Genomic DNA, 22,376 nt, shown 5'->3' with positions numbered 1-22,376 from the left:
GCACACATCAGATCCCAATAGTTGCTACGTATTCCACAAGCTACAATAAATGTGAAATGATAGCCTTAAAGAGCGCTACTTTGTAACACTCTTTATGCTCACTATGAGAGGGACTAGATTGTTATACATCAGTGATCATTAGCCTGAATCCTAGATAGGATCCGAGTCGTCTACCCGTGACCTGGATAGGTCCCACCCGATGATTGAATATGAGGTGAACCGTGAGAGGACAGCGAGGGGAGCTCGCTGATCCAGCTCGCAATGAGAGCTCATACGAACCAAGAGAAAGCCATGGTTTCGGTTCGCATATACCTAAGTAGCTCATAGAAGGGGAGATCACGTGGTATGGCAAGCAATCTAGAGTGAAACACGTGTCCAGCATGCCTGAGTTTCGCTTAGTACTTCAATCCTAGAAATAGTGAGGTCAAGTCATGAACAGTTGGGTCATGTCGTGAATAGTAATAGTATGTATAAATACTTGAATGTTCTCATTAATAAGATACGAGAGAAATTACTCAACAGGAATATACGTCACTTTCAAAACCCTATTTATGAAATTTAAAAATTCAACTGGCAGTATACCAAATAATTTTACTATCTTTTCATATTTATAGTATAATATAGTATATTTAATTTTCATATGGTAAAAATTACATAATATATAAAATGAGTGAGCTTCTCTTAATTTGAATGAAGCAGTGGTTAAAGCTCTTGTTAAACACTTGTTTGATTCGAGTTTCAACTGTGCTACCCCCATCCCCTATCCCTAATATTGTATAAAAAAAAAGAGAGCTAGCTTAGCTTTGAATATTAAAACCTGAACTTGACCTATAGGCCTAGCTTTTTTACCTAAGCACATTTTATAGGCCAAATATTTTTTTATAAATCCTACTAAATTTCAGACCAACGTTTGAACTTGAATCCAACCCTTAAGTAGGTCTACAATAGAGGTGTATTACTTTGTTAAGATATCCATATTATCGATTTCAATGTAGTCTGTTGTATCAACTCGATTTTGTCGAATTTCAAGTAATTTAAATATATATATCATAATCTATTTTTCTTTATATATTATATATACATGCAAAATATACTTTATCATATTTGTATAAATATATTTATATGTAAATACAAAATTATAAATATTTAGTATTTGAACTTTTTAACAAGTAATAAATAAATATATTGTTGTTATGAATTAAATAATAAAAAATAAAAGAACAAGAAATAAGAGAGTAAAAGAGTCATAATACTCCCATTGGATGTCTATTAGTAGATAATGTACATCATTAAAATCTTACGAAGATAAAAAATCATGAGGAAAAAAATCTTAGTGAAGGAAAAAGAATACACATATCTATAATATATATAACATGCTGGCTTATTAAAAATCTTATTAGGAAAATACAATTGGACAAAATCTCGGTTAAGAGAAAAAGAGTACAACGTGTATTTCAATTTGTACGTTTCCAGTCTTGAACACTAACTTTTCAAATGATCACTTGAACAATTTTGATAGACTCTAATATCATTATTTTTTTTAAAGTCACAAGTGAGGCAGAATTTGGGAGAAATATATTTTTAGCTCTTCAGAAATTTCAACAATAATTATAGTAAACATTAATCATGATCCTTCTATAAAAATATATATAGGTATTTTGGATCATTTTATAATCTTCCTTCAACTACTATTCACTAAGTCAAATATACCGGAGAATTTTTATTAGCTTCTATCATTCTAAATCTTTCAAGGATTCTTAATATAAACTTCCATTAAATAGTAATCATATAAAGTTCATAACAACAACCATTAAACATGTGTTAAATCTTTCATTAAGTGCCAGACTAATGAGATATCTAATAGATTATTGAATCCACCACAAAAGAATATTATATCTTTTCAATATCGGGACTTAGCGAAAACCTTCAAATTTTTCTTTCATTTTCGCAAGATTAGGCATATGTACCTTCACTGACTTTATACCTTTAGATGTTTAGGCTAATGGTCTAAAAACTTTATGAATTTGATTCTATTTGAATTGTCTTTTTTATTTTGATCAATTTATTCCATATTTGTATTTCTTGACAAATTCAAGATCTTCATTTTTTTTCATTATTTCAATAATACTATTGGATGCAAAATCATTATCAGCAACTTTTTATTCTCATGGTTCCATATTTTCTCATATTGACACAACTTATTGAGATATCTTTATTTTCATTATTTTCATATTCAGGTACTTGAATCTTTTCTGGAGTTTTAATAATTAGTTATGTCTTAGATCTCTTCAAGAGCACTCGCCTCCACTATATAACCATCTTGATTTATTATTTTCTTTTATAAGAATTTTTATCTTTGGAACCGATCGATCTATCACACTTCAAGCATGCATTACTTTCATTTATTCTAACAAACTGTCCTACTGGGCAGAGGTGAAGCCAGAACAAATTTTTAGGGGGGTGAATGAAAATTTAATTTTTTATAGTCTATATCTTTATAATTTTTAAAGGACTAAATCGTATTTTTATAATTTTAGAGGGGGCCAAAGTATAATTTTACCTTTACTAATTTAAAATTTTAAAAAAATTTCAAGGGCCTAAATATAAATTTTCCATTTTAGGGGGGCTAGGCCACTGCCAGCCCCCCTTATATCTGCCTCTACTACTGGGACTTTGATTCAAATACATCTGCAATTAACTTGCAATAAAATGAGTTATCCTTTTTGAACTTCTGATTTATATTACTTTTTATGACGATCCATCTAACTATTATTTCTCTCCCCTAATATTAGGAAAACTGCCAAATCAAAATTGTAATCACTAAATCATGTCATAATTGAGTCTCAATAATACAAGGAGACTCATAACTAAGGTATATTATCAACTGTCTTTAAATATTCATTTTGTGCATTGTGGAGGAACAACTTAAACATATATTGCACATTCTAAAATTCTAAAATACATTGTATTTGACTCTGACCAAAAACCAACTATAATGGAGAGTATTTATTAAAACTTATTGGCATAATGCGTATAAAATATCATATCCTTATACTTACATAAACTTTTGTTCTAAAAGAATATAATTTAGCTACTAACGGGAGGCATTTAATTATTAATTGTTTGTACATAAAAACAAAATTTTAAAATAATTAGTCACATTGACAATCTAACTTACAATGATCATTGAAAGTTCAAGTAATAAATTCACCAACATTAACAAGAATTGTCCTAATTGCATTGTCTAAAAATTTTGTTCTTAAACAAATCATTAAGCAATTAATCTCGCAAACTATAGCTTACAATTTAATAATTCACATGTGATTATCTTGTACATGCATCAGCTAAAATTATATCAAAATATTAAATCCATATTTCTTTCAAAATACACAAAATTCAATCTCAATTTTCAATTTTTGTAAGTAGACATGGGCCCTTGCATTACTCATTTAAACCCGTAGAAGTACCCTATCAAACCTCCCTTGAAAATTGAAAACTCGAGTTATACATGCTTGAATCCAATTAAAATCTTTGGGGAATTCTAATGCCCTAGTATGTAATTAAAAATTTTGAAATTTAATGTACTTTAAAAGGTTGAAAAATTAGATATTTTAATTTTATAATTTAAAAATTTTAATCCAATCATTAATATTACTAGTATTTTCTATCAAAAATTTTCACGTTGTCATGTTGATTAGATTGCTGTCATATGATGTTACATGTGAGTGACAAAAAAATAAACATATTAAGTTGTCAAATTTTGACAAAAATTACACAAATAATGATTAAACTAAAAAAATTTAAATTGAAAAAATAGGATTAAATCTTTTTTTAACTTTTAAAGTACATGAACTAATGGCATATTTTAACCAAAGGAAATCCTGATGTATGGAATCAAAGGCCTTCCTCGTATCAAGAGGGGACAAATTTCCCATCACAACCATTTACCAACTCTTGAGCAGAAGAGCATTATTTACAAAACTCCAACCCTCCATAAAAGCACTATGATTAATAGATATAATAGATAGCAAGCATGAACTTGGTCTATACTTAGGAACTTGAGCTGGGTTTGGGGCCAAAGCAAGAATAGTATAACCAAAAGACCATAACAGCTGACCAGAATCAAAGAAAAAATTGACAGTCCTCACCACATCAGCTCCCAATGCTTGAAAGAGTTTGGCAGTATAGCTATAGAGAAAATAGTGGATTTAATATCCTCATCTACAACAGGACAAACCAAACCAGACTTAAGATTCTCTTCTAACATGCGATTACAATCACTCTCATCTAAAACTCAAATTATGATAGTTTAAAATTTCCAAAAAAAAAAAAAAAACAGACTGAACCGGTATCATCCCTACCATGTACAAACAGAAAAAACTGTAGTTAACCAGTAGTAACAAAACATGTAATTTTTCCTCGTCTACTGAACAATGAACAATTTGTGACTGATGTTATTAAAATCCTGATATATTAAATAAGTTTTTCCTCATATGTTAAAATGAAATGTTTCATAAATATCAAGCAAACCCTTCAGGTTTCTGACTGACCGAAATATCTTCCTGAAATTGTGGCCAAAATGTTTAGCATAATAACTTCATCATCGACCTCACACTTCCCAGCTCTCAAGTTAGCACACTTCCGGAGCAGACTACGAAGAGATGCACAAGTATCCGCATCCAAAGGCGTGTCGATTGCTGCACATAAAGCAAATAGCCACACACAGCTGCTCCTCGATAGTGAGCTCATGTTCTCAACCGAACTTATCCATTTCCTAAGCATCAAAACTCGAGCTACTGAGTCCATCTTTTGGATTGTGGACAAGGTCGGGTAGTCACCACAAGCATCGCTGATAGAGGTTTTAGGACATGAATTGTTGTGAGACGAGGAAATCTTGTTGTCGGCAGCATTCAACAAAGGTACCTGGTCAGAACGGACTTCACCGGTTGCATGACTGTTCAATTTCTCGATAACGCCACTGGCCGGCAACTGAAACAAATCATCCTCTCGAACAGATAATTTTGGTAGCTTACAAGAAATCTTAGTATTGGGATCCTCCATTTGTAACAGGGCCTGAGATCAAGAAAGGAAACAAAAGTTAATTTTTCTTTCAGGTTTTGAAATCTTAAAAGATAGCTTTAGAATTTAAAGAAATGAAAGCTTTTCTCCTATGTTGTTTCAACTTTATTTTTGTTGTACCCATGTTTGACATCCATGTTTGATATATATTTGAACATGATTAGGGAGAAATATGTGCAAAAACTCAGTTTTAAAGACTCCATTGTACCAGAAAATTCAGTTTTAAACACTTTGAAAAGAGGAAGGGGAAAAGGTTCGAAATAAGCATTGTTAAGGGATCTAAGATCGTTCATTCACTCAATATGCACTTCATATATTATAAATATATATATAAATATATCCAATTTCAAGATTACATGTTTCTCTTCAAGATTATCTATCAGTATACAAAGTCAAGCAATGATGGCAGAAGAAACAAAACCCAAAAGTACATACCAGTCGCAGCTCTGAAAAATCTGCAAGAAATGCATCCTCCCAATGTTTCAATGGCAATATATGTTCCGGGCACTTAGCAATTTCAGGAATCTGAGGCATATAAACACTTTGTTCCTTGTTCAATATAGTCCTGTCAGGCTTGGCGATCTTTACTTTTGGAATTTGAGCAGTTTCCCACCTAAACAGGAAGTTAAGGACTATTAGTTTGATACAATTAGAATACTCGTATTAACCATAGAAAATCTCTATTTTGTAACGTAAGATCTCCAACTGTCAATCAAAAAGCAACTCCAATGAAAACTAGACTTGAAATCTCGCAAATAAATGCAATAATGTCGAAGAGGTTTCCAATATGATTTATTATCCTAACAAAAATTAACTACAAGTAACACTTAATTTTGTATCTACGGCTCCGCGAAACCAACAGGATAAGCAGAGAAGTCACCATGAGATATTGAGAATAAAGCACTGGAAGAATGTCTGATGATCAAAACCATTCTAATGCCATAACATTGAATTGGCAACAGGCCAAAGGGCCGAAACTTATAAGCCAAGGTTAGATGATATTCCATACTAAAGACCTAAACAAGTGTTGAAGCTTCCACATCTGCACCTCCACACTCCAACAATCTTAAATTAGTCGGACTCAGACATATGTTCAGGTTTCCTGAAGCTTGACCCTGAAATGTTGCAATTGCAAGGCTACAGGGGAGGACAGAAATTATGCTAATAAGTACTGGAACTCTACAAATATGCAAATTCTTTCACTTAAATGAGGACATGTTTGAGAGAGTTCAGCAGCTGTTGTACTTTCTTTAGCATAGTTTGAACCGTGATACGAACCTAGGAATAGGTCTGTGAAAATGGATAAACCTATGAAAGCAAAACAGCATTGCTAATAAAGAAAATGGATAAATTAATTGACAATTTAGAGATAAGGAAGGATTACCTGACACGCCTAAGATATTCTAATCCATCCTCCGGAGGACCAGACTCGAAGTCAGGTTCCCCTTCTACCACGAAAGCAGGCCTAAGAATGCTGGTGTAATCTTCGTCACTGTCATCATCTTCAATACATTCTTCTTCCGCGTCAACAAAGGAATCAACTTCAACATCACGAGTAGGAGAAAAACTGAAAGGATATATATTTTCCATCTCATTATCCTCCATGTATTCTAGTTCATTACCCACATTTTCAGAATAATCCCCTGAAAGCGATCGAAATATTTAACGAGTGCTTGTGCATATCAGAATATTGAATCCAAATAAACAGCAAAACATTTCAAATATGCAAGAAAAAGACAACAGCAAAACACTATAAACATGCAAGTAACAGCACAAGAAAACATTGCAAAATGCATGTAACAGCAAATGGCTAATAAAAGCTTTTCCATCGCAATTCATTAAAGAATATCATCACTTTATTACTTTCTAGTTACAAAGAATGTAGCATATCATCTGTACCACTAACACACATTAGATCTAAAATACCCAACAGCAAGACTCCAATGGACAATAGCCTATTGGTAGTAAACACAGAAATAATGCACCTAAGTACACACAAGAAAATCCTATCAGTTCAATTGTTGAACATAAGGTCTTTTTCCAGGTCGCTTCAGGCCATTCTTCAATGTACAAAGATATTGAGACCATTCCTTGTTCCTCTTCCAGCAACCACACCTGTTACAACAGAAAATGAACCCATCAAGTTGACACTAAATGAGCTGGATTCTGGTCGATGACTGCTCAGAATGTCTACGAGTTTCCATATCAATTAAAAGACACTATTTTTTTTATATAAAAAAGAACTGAATAATAGAGGAAAAGTTTTTTTTTTTAAAGATAAAACTATGATTTTTTTTTTTTGGTACAAATGTTCTCTAAGAAGTAAAAAAAAAAAAAGAGCGTAAAGAGAAGGAAATTAGATGGAAGACCTTAAAGCAAAGTACATTTTTGCCGTCAAAACCAGCTGAAATTCTGTTAAAGAAACCTACTTGCAGTTATCAAAGCCAACCAAAAAGTCATACCAAATACTGACTTTATGAAATCTTTGTCTGCAAAATCCTTCCCATGTTTTAACTTGGACAAAAGAAATATTCATAAAATATATAAAATCTCTGCTGTAGTTTGAATGACAAAATGAGAACTACTGGGATGAAACAAAAAATTCCCATTTTTCAGTTACCAAAGGTCTGGCACCAAATTGTAGACTAAAAACTAGTCGGTAGAGTATGAAAGGAATATGACTAAATATATGCTACAAAATAGAAGGCCTCTTCTCATATCAAATGATATTCATTAAAGCTTTAATCACTTATACAAGAAAACCCCTGAGCTATACCAAGGAAAACCTATGGTATCACACTCACAGTATGTCATGTTTTATACCAGTTATCAAACTATGTATCAAAATCTCAATCATCCATTTTTCAGGAATCAAAGACTGAAACATTTGGTATAAAACTATACAGACTCATTCCGAGAAACTACAATCTTATGAAAGGTTCAAAACTAAATATAAAGCAGAAGGGAATCAAGGGCACCACACAAAGCTTTCCACTATATATCACACAATAAAATTCAAAAGAGTGATATAGTTTCATCACCATCAGAACTATTGATATTATTGATGTATTTATTTTGCAGAAGTAAACCATAATCCCAAATAACATCAATAAAACTCTATCATATGATGTATTAGAACTAATGCTTTGGACTCTTGCTATGTTAAGGTAGATAGACATTCAACAAGGTAATAGATAGTGATAAATACAACCAAAGGAGCACTTAAATGTTGAAACAACACATCAGGAGAAAAAAAAGAGAGATAAAACAAAACGTACTTATAATTGCAGGAGACTCTGCCTTCTTTCCAAAGCGATGACGCGTGTCAGAGCTCGAACCCGAACCTGAACCGGTGTTCTTCTGATGCTTCCAGCTTCCCAAGTCCTCATACTCTCTGATCACATCTTTACCAAGACTATTATATACATCCCTCCAAAAACTCCTTTGTTCCCCAACCTTGGCAAACCTCAAAGCCTCTAACTCTTCTCTTGAGTACATTATCTTATTTTGAGTTTTGCTTTCTGTCTTACCCTTTTGAACTTCAAAAATTTTGGTTGATTCCATATGTCTCATAGTGACTGATTCCCCTAAGACCTCTTTTACATTCTTTCCCTTTCTTCTTGATCTTTTACCTTTCTTACCATCAATTTCATGTTCCCCCTTCTTCTTCTTCTCATCTTTTACACTTCCATTTCCAGTTCTGGGGAGTGGAAATGATCCAATCAAAGCCGTATCATCGATGACTTCAATCTTTAAAGATCCTTTAACAGGAAAGTCAAGACCTTTGGTACCACCAACGCCGTTTCCATCATCAATCTTGGACGAGTTCGTTGCAAAACCAAAGATGTTTCCAACTTCAAGCTCAGTCAAAAGTCGTTTCTTTTCAGCTTCCAAGACATTTTCAGATTCCAAAGCTTTTCCTTTGGCCACCCTTTTCTCCTCAAATTCCAAACCGGTCCCGAGATGTTCCTTGTTATTAGCTTCAATGGTGTTGACTTGGTTATCAACTTCTTGAACTCCAAAAGAACCCTCTTTGTTTTCCACATCATCCACCTTTTCTTTCTCGAAAAACCCAGAAAGAGAGACATCCTTTGGAGCGAAAGAATGAAGACCCATTTCTTGGTTTTCCTGAGAAAGAAGGGAAAAGCACTTGGGTTTCTTCTTTGGACTGCTATGATCCATAGCTGTTACTTCTTGGCAATCTTGAAGGCCCGAATCCCGGTGGTCGGCGGTGGATTCATAGAGAGAAGGGGAAAGGTGAGGGGGAAGAGAAGTTTCTTGTTGTTCAGAGCCAGAAGTTGTTCTACGCTTAGAACAAACGTGCGAATCGGATTCCATCGTATAATCAGCCATTACTGAGAAACAGCGAATGAAGAAACTGTTGGAAAGAGACGCTGGGGTTTTAGGATGGGACTTGGGAGGGAAATATATAGAGGAGCAACAGAGGTAATCGAATTGAATAAACTGACTGCATTGGGTTTATTCGGTTTTCTCTTCATTCGGCCCATAATTTATACGCATTTTCTTACTTCAAAGTATTTTCCATTATGCTTGTGGATTTTATTACTCCTTTTTTGTCACTTGAATTTAGCTCACTGCATTTTCTTTAATTGGTATTATTTATGCATTCTATCAATCTTATATTAATTTTAAATAATTCAATAAATTTAATTTTTATATTTATAAATTTTATTAACCTTTTCTCAATCATAAATCAGAAAACAAATTTTAAAAGAATATGCAACTATGATTACATCTTCATCATAATTCTCATTAGCTAGTGTACTAATATCCTACATCTCCTTTTCAAGGTGTTGGATGTCCTGCAATGGAACTTCTACCAAATCTGATTTCTCCTATACTTTTATCATTCCCTAATTATTCCACGAAATTTTACGATATTCAATATAAAGCTACAATTCCTTACTTATCTATTTCAAAACCATAATTTTGATAAAAATAAAATTAAATAATAAATAAAAATTTAAATTTAATTGTGTGCAAATCCAAAAGTAATTAACCTACAAAAGTAACATTATCATCAAAGTACATCTCTTTGGAGGTGATAAAGCGTAGGCAAAACCGATTCAATGATGTCATGTTAACAAATAAATTATAAAAGAAAAAATTTACTACTAAAATTTCAAACATCAAAAGAAACCTAATTCTATGAACTTATTTATGCTTTTTCTATAATAAAATTATGTTTTAGTAACTCAATTTTTAAAAGTTAGGTAATAGTCAATAATACTATTAAATTGTTATGATCATAAGTAATTTCAAAATAATAAAAATTATTAAATGATCTATTGAGTAAAAGTTATAGGTTGTTAGCCTACGAATAATTACAATTAAATTAATATATTGAAAATATAACTCCTTTAATATAATATTTGATATTTGAACTTGATTTATTTTTTAATTTGGTACTTAGACTTTTTTAATATTTGATATTTAAATTTGACACTTTTTCTAATTTGATATCTAAATTTCTTTTCTTTTCTTTTTTTGTCTAATTTAGTACATAAACTTGTCAAACATTATACAAATTACTCCTATAAACAAACAATATTTTGTTTATGAGACAATAAAATAACCAATATATAACCAATATGTCACAAAGGAAATCGAACTTTTTATATTTTAAATATTCAATTACTTCTAGTTTAATTTATTTTAATTTTTAATTTAACATAACAAATTTCTTTTATTTTGGGTTTTAACACTCTTGTTTTCTTCTTCAACATCATCATTAAGGTTAGCTCAAAGCATAATTTTTTAACATGAATTTCATCTTATACTAATGATATATTTGTGGAATTGAGGGCTTTGTGAAGACAATACCTTGATTTAAGCATGCGATCTCTCTTGAATCATTTATGTAATCTCAACCCTAATGAAAAGTAAAATTCAAGATATTGTTTTGCAAAATAGAGGAAACTTCAAATAATATTAACAATTTTTGCCATTAAATTCCATGTAATCCGTCACATGTTGATAATACATTAGATATATTTGACAAGTTCAGGTACCAAATGTTATATTAAGGTAATAAAAAACAATCTTCACGAAACATTTAAATTTAAAAAAATAAAAATATTATATTAGGGTAAACCACGCCACTAGTCACCTAACTATTAGAGTATTTTTGTTTTGATAATCAAAACTACAATTTTTATTCCATTACTAACATTTAAATTCAAATGCTGGAACGAACGAAAACAAGTAAGAAAAGTTGGACTGGATTGAAGCTGTTCGTAAGGATCTAGAATAACAAACATAAACATATTAGAAATCAAAGGAAAATTTGAAGGGTTAGAATTATTTAGAATTAAGACGAAGTTAATAGAATTTATAAGTGCTAAGGATTATATATGTTATTATACTAATGCAAATTAAATGACACATCATCATTTTCATTAATATTTATTAACATTTTAACTTAAGGTAACCAAAACAGAATCAATTAAAAACATTAGAGATAAAATTTAAAGTTTTTATAATTTAAGGACCAAAATTATAACACGCTAATAGTTAAAGTAAATGATAATTTAATTTACCCATTATATTATATTTAACATCAGAAACTTTTTTTCTGAAGACACTGCATATTTTTAATTTGATTTAATAAATATTACTTTGAAAATTAAAAAAATACTAAAGATAATTACAATTTAAAAAAGAAACAAGTTCTCAATTTAAATTATAAAATAGAAGATCATTTTTCATGAAAATTATTTACGATTAAGATGACGAGAAATAAAAGTAATATAATTTAATTAGTGAAGAAGTAATCACTGGTCCAGAATAGAGCTAGACTTTGGTTTACTTCATTGTACTGGGAAATAAACCGGACTGCAATAATAATAATAATAATAATAATTTGTTAACATTTCTATGTACCACAAGACCCAATCCCTTGCTTAATTGCACAACTCAAAAGGACATCGGCAGCCGGTGACCAAAACCGGCGACGGAGAGATCATATCATATATCAGGTGATGTTAAACAATCCAACCCAACCCTATACATGGTTGTCGTATATGACCAAAAACAAACAAACAAACAAAAAAGAAAAAAAGGCAGAAAGAAGTAAATACATATAATATGTTGAATACATATGGAATTTGTAGTCAGAATGGAAATGAACTGTGCATAAGTTGCAGAGATTTCAATCCAAGGTGAAGGACTGCATTTATCTGTTTTTATGTCTCTGATGCCGCTGCTGCCGCTTGTCCCTTTGCCAGAGGTTGGAGAGCCTTAACGACGATGCCCATGTTTGGACGGAACTCGGATTCATACTGCACACACAATGCTGCCACAGCTGCCAGCTGCATCAACAGAAAAATATATGTAATGGAAATCGCCGAGTGCTAGTTTGGTTTGCATGTACATGTCTTAGAGAATTCGAAAACTGAAAACCGACCCCCATCCCTAAGTTACAAATTTATTCTCGGGCGTTAAAAGATAAAAAATACCTTAGCAACTCCTTTAGGAGGATACTCTCCATTTAGTTTTGGATCCACACATTGTTTAACTTTATCTTCACTAAGTCTCGGAGTAGCCTAAATGGAGATACAGAAAACAGAAATGAAGAGTTAATCAAATATAAAAGGAAACGAAAAGATCAAGTCCGAGTTTTCATTTTTTCTGGTAATCAGTATCCAATACTTATGTTTGACACATTCAAACATGTGTACAGGGATATGACCTAGCATAGAAGCTTTAGACAAAAAATAAAAATAAAGATATACCATATAGACACATAACTGTGTCCGACACTATTCAAGTTCGAGTAACATGGAAACAACATGCAAAGGAAACAGAAATGCACCATCAAATTAGACAAAGGGAAGGGAAACGGTGGACCTAAAGAAGAGAAAGCAATAAGCTCACCCATGTAACAAGACTCTGCTGTCCGCGAGGCATTGTATGGTCAACAGGTTTCCTCCCAGTCAGAAGTTCTAGAAGGACAACCCCAAAACTGTACACATCACTCTTCTGTGTCAACTGTCCAGTCATTGCATATCTGGAAAAAGTTGCCATAAATCAGCTAAAATTGTAAATAAAGCTGCAGCTCCTTAGGCATAGTGATGCATTACAAAAAAAAAAAATGCTGGTTCCCCCTCAATCTCAAATCCCTTAGTTTTAGCAACATGGACAGTGGACTCTACAGACAGGAAACGACCCATTGGTGCTAGGCTGCGTTTGTATATCTATCATGAAAGTGGCAGAAAAGGTTGGCAATTCTTTCCAGTAGCAGCATCAATTGGGGGAAATAGTCGACACCAATAAGTTAAATAAAATAAAAAAAATATATGATAAACCCTAGATGCAAACCAGTTACATTATCTGCATGTTGACATTAAACCTAACTAATCTTATACAAGATACCAAATAAACACACAGCACCAGGGATGCCAGGCTGGTTCAGAACAAATAAACATAATGTAGAGGAGCTTAGAAAGCATACTCTGGAGCATGATAACCAAATGTCCCTAAAACTCGAGTAGAATGAAGACGAGCAGCCATGTCAGGAGATTGGTTTGAGAGGTTAAAATCTGCAATTTTTGCTTTGAAGTCTTCGAAGAGAAGCACATTGCTAGATCTAATATCTCTGTGTATAATAGCAGGTTGAGCCTTCTCATGTAAGTATTCCAAGCCCCTTGCGGCATCAATAGCTATTCTTACCCGCTGCATCCAGTCAAGCACTGGGCCTGCTTGTGCCCCTTGAACCCCCTTCCTTCCTATAATCACCGGAAAAGGAAAAAATAAGAAAAGAAAAACATCAAGCTAATGGAGCCTTCTTTGTATAACAAAACGTTAGTTGGATAAATCTAAATCAGGAACTAATTTTAGGATGGCCAAACAAACCGTGCAATATGTCATGTAGTGATCCCATAGTTGCAAACTCATATGCAAGGATGCGGAGATTTCTTTCAACACAGTAACCTTGCAACTCAACAACATTTTCATTCTTAAATCTTGAAACCATGGAAACCTAAACAGATTAAATGTGTACGATTAAAGGTGTTATGAAACAAGAGGAAAACACAATATGACAACAATCTGAATCTGCATTAACGATAAGAATAAAGAAAGAAAAAACTTATTAAAGACCCTTCTTTCGAATTGCTTACAGACCTGGGTCAAAAACTCCACAGTTGAGTCAGGCTCAGCAGAAGTATCTAGCTTTTTCACAGCCACAGCTTTTCCATTGTCCAAATTTGCATAATAAACTCTGCCATAGGAACCCTCACCAACCAAAGCCTTTGATCCAAAATTGTCAGTCTTTTCTTTCAACTCTTCCAGTGATAGTGCGGGCACTTCAATAGGTGGTGCTGATTTATGCACTTCGGGTTTGACATCAGCTGCTACCCTTGTGTCTTTTTCCTGCCCTGAAAACATGTAGCATGAGAGATCAGAAAAAAACTTAGAATATCATCAAAACTGATGAGAAATTGAACAATTAAACAGAAACAAGGAAAAAAGTTCTTCTAAAAAACTTTTGACAGAATATCAAATTTAAGGTACCAGATTAGAAGATTGGACAACATACCCCAATAAACTGAGGCAAACTTTTTTTTTCCCATTCGAGGAATACTAAAAATAAAATTCAGAAAGAAAGAAAGATTTGAAGTCTTGGTTGACATTAGGTCCAAGGTTCGGATCTAGACAACCTAATCCCTCTCTCGTTTAATTAAAAGAGAAACTGATCAAAAGCAACCAAAATTAATCCCTAATTCTTGAATAATGAAGGAAATATTGACAAGAAACATAGAAGCTTCCATTCTGAAATGCAATGATTAGAATGCAAGGTATATTTCAACCAAAATATGACATTAGGAAACAAAAGAAAAAGGAAAATCATGAGAAAATAGAGAACTTCCTAATTTCTTTGCATAAATCAAGAGTACTTGAACAAAAGTCAATTGACAAAGACATACATACACACATACAAAGAGTACTCTATCACATATATTATAGCATTTGTATTTACCAGTTTAAGGTAAACATCAAAATAACATACCGTCTGATAGAAACACGGGGCTCTTCAAGTGCTCACTTTCATGTGATCGATAATTCTCGTTTACCTGACGGGTACAACAAAGCCACCGACGCATCCTTGCTCTTTTCTTCAAATACAAATCGTCAGTATTTTCTAGTTGAGGAGGAGCATGTACCTGCATAATTCCATAAGACATTCATTCATAATCCTACATATTGTAAAATTAAGTAAACTATGATAATTAATTCCACATGCGGTGCAACCAAATTTGCCTAATGCCGGGATTAAAAACAAGCTTAAAAATGATACGACACATAACAGAGATTCAACATTCATCCAACAATGCAAGCAGTCAAAACTCCAATAATAACATATTTAAAATAGAACATAGAAAAAGAAAAAGAAAAAGAAAATGTTGATAAATATGTAGGAAAATAATTAAACCACAGCATTATCTGATCAAAAAGCAATAAATTTAATTAAAAGAAGAAGAAGAAACTAAAGTCCAATTGAATTAATTATAATTCATAAATTAAACGTAATGAGATGAATTTTCGATAAAAAATTTAATACATATAAAATTAAAAGAGAAAAATTGAGGCTTACCAACAAGCCACGCCAATTAAACTAGCCTTGGATTAAAAAGGAAAACAGAGAATTAAAAGTGAAAATGCAAATAAATAAAAGATTAAACAACAACCCAGCCTTGATTCTAAAATGGGTCCATGAAAATTCACGAAAGAAATCAAAGAATCAGAAGACCCTCAAATTCTCAAAACAAAAAAGAAATACCTGGCTTTTCTCTCAAATTCCTCTCCTTTTTATTGCAAATAAAAATAAAAATCTCCTCTCTTTCTCTTTCAAGGGTTGGTTTGTTATAAATTCTTTTTTTTTTTTTTTTGGTTTTTGAATTTTGTGTTGGAGAGAAAGAGAGAGAAACAAACAGCGATAGAATGAAATTGGAAGATTTTGATATTTGAAGGCTTTTCTTTTTTTCGGTTTTGAATCTTTTTTATGGAAGAAAAAAATGACAGAAAGGCAACGCGCGAAATGATAAAAATTGAATGGAACATTTCTCTCTTTTTTTAATTTTAGTTTTTCTTTTGGTTAAACTTTTCCATTACTCCCTCTACTTGGTCAAGGTTGTGGATTTAATCCATATGCTTTAATTTGATATTTTTAGTCCCTGTACTTTTTGAATTTTAAAATTTCAGTCCTCACCAAGTGGTACTATTCAATTCATTTTGTTAAGTTCTTCTATTTCCAAAGTCTGATGTGGGGAACATATTATCGTATGCCCAATGCTTTGTCAACTTGTTATTTTCACATATTACTCAGTTAATGGATTAATAACGATCATTTGTGTTAAGATTGGAATTGCAAAATTCAATAAGTAAATAGAGTTAGAATGATATAATTGAAGAATATGGACTAAATCCATAACTATATGCATAGTATAGGATTAGTAATTGAATTTAACCAAACAAATTTAATTACTATTATTTGGGTTAGGAAAAATTTCAAAATTTAAAAGTACATTATCAAAATTACCTAATTTGAGACTAAATTTGGTCAAATTAAAGAATAAGGACTAAATGCATAATTTTTACAAAGTATAAAGACTAATAGCAGAATTTAACCTTTTCTTTTCTTTTTAGTTTCTCTGTTTGATGATTAATAAATAATATATATATATATATATATATATATATATAGAGAGAGAGAGAGAGAGAGAGATTTGTTAATGGAATTTGTTTAGATTACCCTATATAAAAACTTGTACATTGAATAAAAGAGTTTGAACCGGAAATTTTAAGATTATGAAGAAAATTTTAAAATGTATTACAATTATTAATATAATTAGTGTGGGTTAAAATCTTGTTGTATACATTTTTTGTTAAAATGAAAATTAAAATATCTTGAATAATATAACTTATTTTAATTATAGAAGAACATTTTCATAATTTTTAATCAAGTTAGTGACCTGAATAACCCATGACACTAACTCAATTATGGATTTTATTAATAGTATAGATAGTAGTCTATAGGATTAACTCATATATTGGTACCTAAACTATTTTTTTTTTTATAGAAATGGTACCTAAACTATTTTTTCTAAGTTAGTATCACTGCTAGTCAAATCAGTAAGTCTATTTTTTTAATAAGGCTTAACCCATTAATTGATACCTAAACTATGTCATTGTTCTCATTTTGGTACCTAAACATTTTTTTTTTGTTATAAATGGTACCTAAACTATTTTTTCCCAAATTGGTACATTTGTCGTTAGTCAAACCATTAAGCTTTTTTTTTTTTTAAAAGATAACCAATTAAAAATTACCATGTAGTAAAAAATTATATTATTTTCTGTATATGCCTTTAAATTATTAAAAATTCAAAAAAAATTAAAAAAAATAGAGAGGACTAATTTTTATTGGTTCTACCGATTTTTTTAGCTCAGTTTAGCTGATTTGTTTTGGTTCGTCAGCCAATGATTCAACCTTTATCTTCGAACTAATTCCCAGTCCAACTGATCGATCCAGTTTGGTTCTGAAAACACTGGTTTTGATTGATGAAAGAACTTTTTTGATCCCATCATGTTAAGCAAGTAGGCGGTGAAGTTTGAAAAAAGAATTAATCACCAGTGTCTCAATCTCGAGAGGACCAATTTCAAACATTGTTGGCATTGTCAAATATTATAAAAGAGGAAAAATAAAATAGAAAAAATAAAGAGAGAAATAATGTAAAATAAAATAAAAAGAATCAAAAAATATTTTTAAAAGTTATAATGACAAGACAATCTATTATTGGCTAATTTTTTTAATGGATATAATATTTTGGTGTAAAATGGTTAACGGAAGAACAGTTAAGGTGCCACTTGTAATTAAGAAAGAGTTTAGGTACCAACTTAGAAAAAATTTCTTTAAGTACAAATTTATAGGTTAAGGTTTTTAAAAAATAAATAAATTTAATGGTTTGATTAATGAGTAACCAACTTGAAGAAAAAAAGTAATTTCAATATCACGTGTAATCAAAAAAATTATCAAGATGTGAAAAATAACATAATTTAGATATCTATTTGTGAATTAAGTTTAGTCCATACTATGTATTAAACTCCTAAGGTCCAAGAGCCAATTGAACATTAATTCAACCGGTAATGATTATAATTATTTTTTTACAAATTAAATTGTATTATTATAAGATTTTATATATATATAAAATTACTAAAAAGCTCATACATGGTGAAACCTATAACTATGTGATCTTTATATTTTTAACTTTTTCATTTGAACCAAAATTTCATTTAATTTTGTCAATTGAGTAATAGCTCGGTTGACGTTGTTATTATTGTCAATGTCACAGGGTTAGAATTTTAATCTGCCAAACCGCGCAACCTTAGGCGATTTCTTTACTTCAAATCTGCCTAAGTCAGCTTTACTCTCGTAAAATGAGAATTTTTGTAGAATTTCTCTAAGTCATTGAAACAAAGCGGAAGCAAACTCGAAACGAAAGAGTGAAAACCAAATGTTTTTAATTAAATGTTCTCAAATACATTCACAACTATGAATGGAATCATTACAAATGAAGTGGGAGGTCTCTATTTATAGTTGAGCTCTCCCAAAACCAACGGTACATATTGAGTTAGATCGACGGTCAAGATTAGAGCCTATCTACAATTGAGAATCCTAAGAGATTTAAACTATAAACAATCTTATCACTTTAAGATTTGCACTATTTACACTGGTAACTTTAGTTTTACTGGAATATTTCATTAGGTTTCTCCATATGTTTCATGAGTCAGGTGAGTTCAAATAGGATAATTGAACCCTATTTCATCAATTAACCTCCATGAAACGCTTTTTGTGCAATCGTCGTAGGTTTTGATCTATGATCCATAACACTAAAATATAGTACAAAAATATTGTTTAAATAATTAAATATGAAATGACACAGACAAGTTACAAGACCATAAGATAAATTAGATTATAGCACAATTTAAATGTGAATGAAAAATATTTACGTAAGAATCAAATAAGTCTTTGGTTGAAATGATAAACTAAAGGTCTAAAAATTATAATGGTCTAAATGCAAGTCTTACCATATGAACTTTTTTTATTGATTTTATAAAAAAAAAAAAAGCATTCTTATAATAATTCATTTTGTGAAATGAATGACTTTTTAGTAATTTTATAATTGAGTTAATGACCGATTCACTTGTGACACTAACTCAATTATGGATTTTTAGTAGGGTTAATATATATTTTCCTCTTGAACTTGATTACTTGTAAGTAGTTGGTACTTAAATATTTTTTTTTGTACTGAACTTGGATTTCATCACACACTTTAGTACCTCTAAAGTAATGTCATTAGAATTTGACAAAGTAGCACTGGTAACCAGTAATAGCCTATTTAACTTAACTAACCTAAAATAAATAAATATTTATAAAAATGACCTTGTTTGAAAAACTATGATGGAAATAATTTGAAATCTATAGTGTCGGGCGGTGCTGGCCATCTCACTGTTGGCACCACCCTCCATCATTCCCTAATCATGCCTTAATGATTGCCCCGTCCAATAAAAAATGATATTTTTTTGGTGTCGGCACTATAATAGTCGGCACCCATATGTACTTTTTTGAATACCTTAAAAAATATATATATAGGTGTTCTACAATTTAAAAATAAAAAGGAAAAAAATAATATTTTTATAAAAATAATTTTTTATTTTTTTGGTGCCAGTGTTGAAGTGACCGATACCACTTCAAAGTTTTAAAAAAAATGATTTTTTGCGTTTTTGGGTGTCGATGTTGAAGTGGCCAGCACCAGTTCAAAACTTTAAAAAAATGATCTTTTGTTTTTTTGGTGTTGGTGTTGAAGTGGGCGGTATCTGTTCAAAATAAAAAAATGAATTGAGGAGGAAGAGAGTTGAACTCCGATTGTATCAGTTGGCTTGATAGACTTTGGTGATGGATGATTGCATAGTGGAGTGAAGGCAGTGAGAAGAATAAAGAGAAGTAAAGAATAAAAAAAGAAAAAACTAAAAACAATCTGTAACCATGATTGAAGAGAGAAGGAGGATAGGAAATAAAAGCTCAATAAAAAAAGAAAACTGTTACAGAAACCAAAAAAATAACATTGGGACTAGAGGTGTGCATGGGCCTGGCCGGGTCAGGTTCACAAAAATTTCCCGGCCCAAAATATGGGCCTAAAAACTTGCCCAAGCCCGGCCCGAAATAAAATTGTAAAGCCCGAGCCCGGCCCGGCCCGGCCCATATTAAATTTTTTTAACTTATTTTATTAAATAAAAAATTTTAAAATATATTAAATAATTAAATACATTTAAAACAAATATTAAAACAAGAAACAAATAAAAAATATATTAAAACAATTCTTAAAACAATACACAATTTGAAAAATATAATAAAAATTAATTATATTAAAATTAAAATTAAAATTAAAATATAATTAAAAATAAAAATATATATTTATTATATAATTGGGCGGGCCGAGCCGGCCCGGTCAAAAATTTACCCGAGCCCGGCCCATTTTTAAACGGGTCTCGTTTTTGTGCCCAAACCCATATTTCGGGCCTATATTTTTACCCAAACTCTCCCATTTTTGAGCAGGCCTTCAGCCCGCCCATACACCTCTAATTGGGACCCTATTTACTTTATTATTTGAAAAGCAATAAATAACTTTAAATAGATATATTTAATATATTTAAACATATTTCATTAGTGTAAATATTATCTATTTCAATAGAAAATTTTAAAATTTATTTGATTATATTTAATATATTTAGGCATATATGTACTCTTGTTTAGAATTTTATCTTTAATTATTTGATTAAATTTTTAAAATATATTTTAATTTATGTTGAAGATAACTAGATATATTAATTTTAAAAACTCTAAAAAAACTATATAACATCATTTTTAACGATATTATCTCAATTTCTTGATTTTTAAAATATATTTCCTATTTTTACTTTCAATTTTTGTTATGTTTTATGGAAACTAATATATATTTTTAGTTTGCGTATATTCTCGGTACCTTGTATTTACTTTCACTTTCATTTTCTTTTGTTACTGTAGGCATTAATATAAAATTGACTAAATTTATTAACTTTTTAACTTTTAATTTTTTACTAATAATATTTTTATTTGTGTTTTAGTAATATTTTTATATTTTTTTAATCTCAAAGGTACATACATTCAATGATTTTTTAAATTTGACTATTAAATTAAAAATATTTCTTTTCTTTATTGATTTGTCTTAAATAATTGTTAATTAATTATTATTGTATTTAAGGCAGCTTTGACTATTTTTTTCTTTTATTGATTTATCATTAATAACTATTCCTCAATAATGGTTACAGATGAGTTTTGGTTTCTTTTTTATTTTTTATTTTTCATTCTTTACTTCTCTTCTTTCTTCTCAGTTTGTCCTAGCCAATCCTTCACTCCACTATGCAGTCAGTCATTGTTGACATCTTTCGAGCTAATTGACACAATCAAAGTGTAGCTCTCTTCCTCCTCAATCATTTTTTTTTAACTGGTGCCGACCACTTCAATACGACACCTATTAAAATACTATTTTTATCTTTTTCTTTTTAAATCATAGAATACCCATATTTTTTGAAGGTATTTAAAATATCATTTTTATTGTACAGGGAAATTATTATGGCATGATTAGGGAATGATGGAGGGTGGTGATGAGATAGTCGGCACTTCCGACCTTTGTAGATTTTAAGTCATTTTTATCATAGTTTTCAAACAAAATCATTTTTATAAATATATATATATATATATATATATATATATATATATTAGGTTAATTAAGTAAACAATCTCACATCATAACACATTGAAAGTCCTAGTAAAAATATATTTTTAAAATATATAAACTTATAAAAAATATATAAAATTTATTTTAGGTTGAGAATGAACATGGACAATTAATTGCGTGCATTCATTCTAAACTTTTTTAAGAATTTTTTTATATAAAATATTAGCTTTTATATTATCACTTTAAAATTAAAAAATTTAAAATTTAAAAATATATAAATTTATTAAAATTATTTCATATAAAAAAGAACTAAGACAAATGGTTGTCTAGAATTAGATTAACTTGGACATCAATTTATTCATATTCAATCTGAAAGTGCTTGTTTTAATAATTTTATTTATTTATAATAAAAATCTGGTTTTATATTATTATTTTAATTAAAAATATGTAAACTATATAATTTATTTTTTTAAAATAAGGTAAATTATACAAATGGTCAAC

The 22,376-nt window shown here is 30.5% G+C and overlaps 2 protein-coding genes across 4 annotated transcripts; both read right to left on the bottom strand.

Annotated features, from left to right (window-relative positions):
- Positions 1-4,234: 4,234 nt before the first annotated feature.
- LOC108489496 (uncharacterized) lies at positions 4,235-9,605 on the bottom strand. 2 transcript variants are annotated; one of them, XM_053019953.1, is made up of 5 exons: positions 8,358-9,605; positions 6,464-6,722; positions 5,515-5,692; positions 4,924-5,073; positions 4,696-4,849 (listed from the first exon to the last, which is right to left on the bottom strand). In XM_053019953.1, the coding sequence occupies exons 1-5, from the start codon at positions 9,430-9,432 to the stop codon at positions 4,835-4,837; spliced, it is 1,677 nt and encodes a 558-aa protein (XP_052875913.1). In that variant the 5' UTR covers positions 9,433-9,605; the 3' UTR covers positions 4,696-4,834. The 2 variants fall into 2 exon arrangements, with proteins under 2 accessions (XP_017649577.1, XP_052875913.1); XM_017794088.2 differs by having other exon boundaries at positions 4,235-5,073; positions 8,358-9,602.
- Positions 9,606-11,971: 2,366 nt separating this feature from the next.
- LOC108488231 (PTI1-like tyrosine-protein kinase 3) lies at positions 11,972-16,137 on the bottom strand. Of its 2 annotated transcripts, none has more exons than XM_053019955.1 (8): positions 15,695-16,137; positions 15,110-15,263; positions 14,224-14,477; positions 13,954-14,080; positions 13,553-13,826; positions 12,976-13,108; positions 12,558-12,644; positions 11,972-12,410 (listed from the first exon to the last, which is right to left on the bottom strand). In XM_053019955.1, exons 2-8 carry the CDS (start codon positions 15,201-15,203, stop codon positions 12,285-12,287), a joined length of 1,095 nt encoding a protein of 364 aa, XP_052875915.1. In that variant the 5' UTR covers positions 15,204-15,263; positions 15,695-16,137; the 3' UTR covers positions 11,972-12,284. The 2 variants fall into 2 exon arrangements, with proteins under 2 accessions (XP_052875915.1, XP_052875914.1); XM_053019954.1 differs by having other exon boundaries at positions 15,881-16,137.
- Positions 16,138-22,376: the final 6,239 nt, after the last annotated feature.

The sequence above is a fragment of the Gossypium arboreum genome, chromosome 10 (genome assembly GCF_025698485.1).
Source record: "Gossypium arboreum isolate Shixiya-1 chromosome 10, ASM2569848v2, whole genome shotgun sequence".
NCBI lineage: Eukaryota > Viridiplantae > Streptophyta > Magnoliopsida > Malvales > Malvaceae > Gossypium > Gossypium arboreum.
Note: the sequence above shows the minus strand (reverse complement) of the source record. Positions and strands in the feature narration are given on the sequence as shown.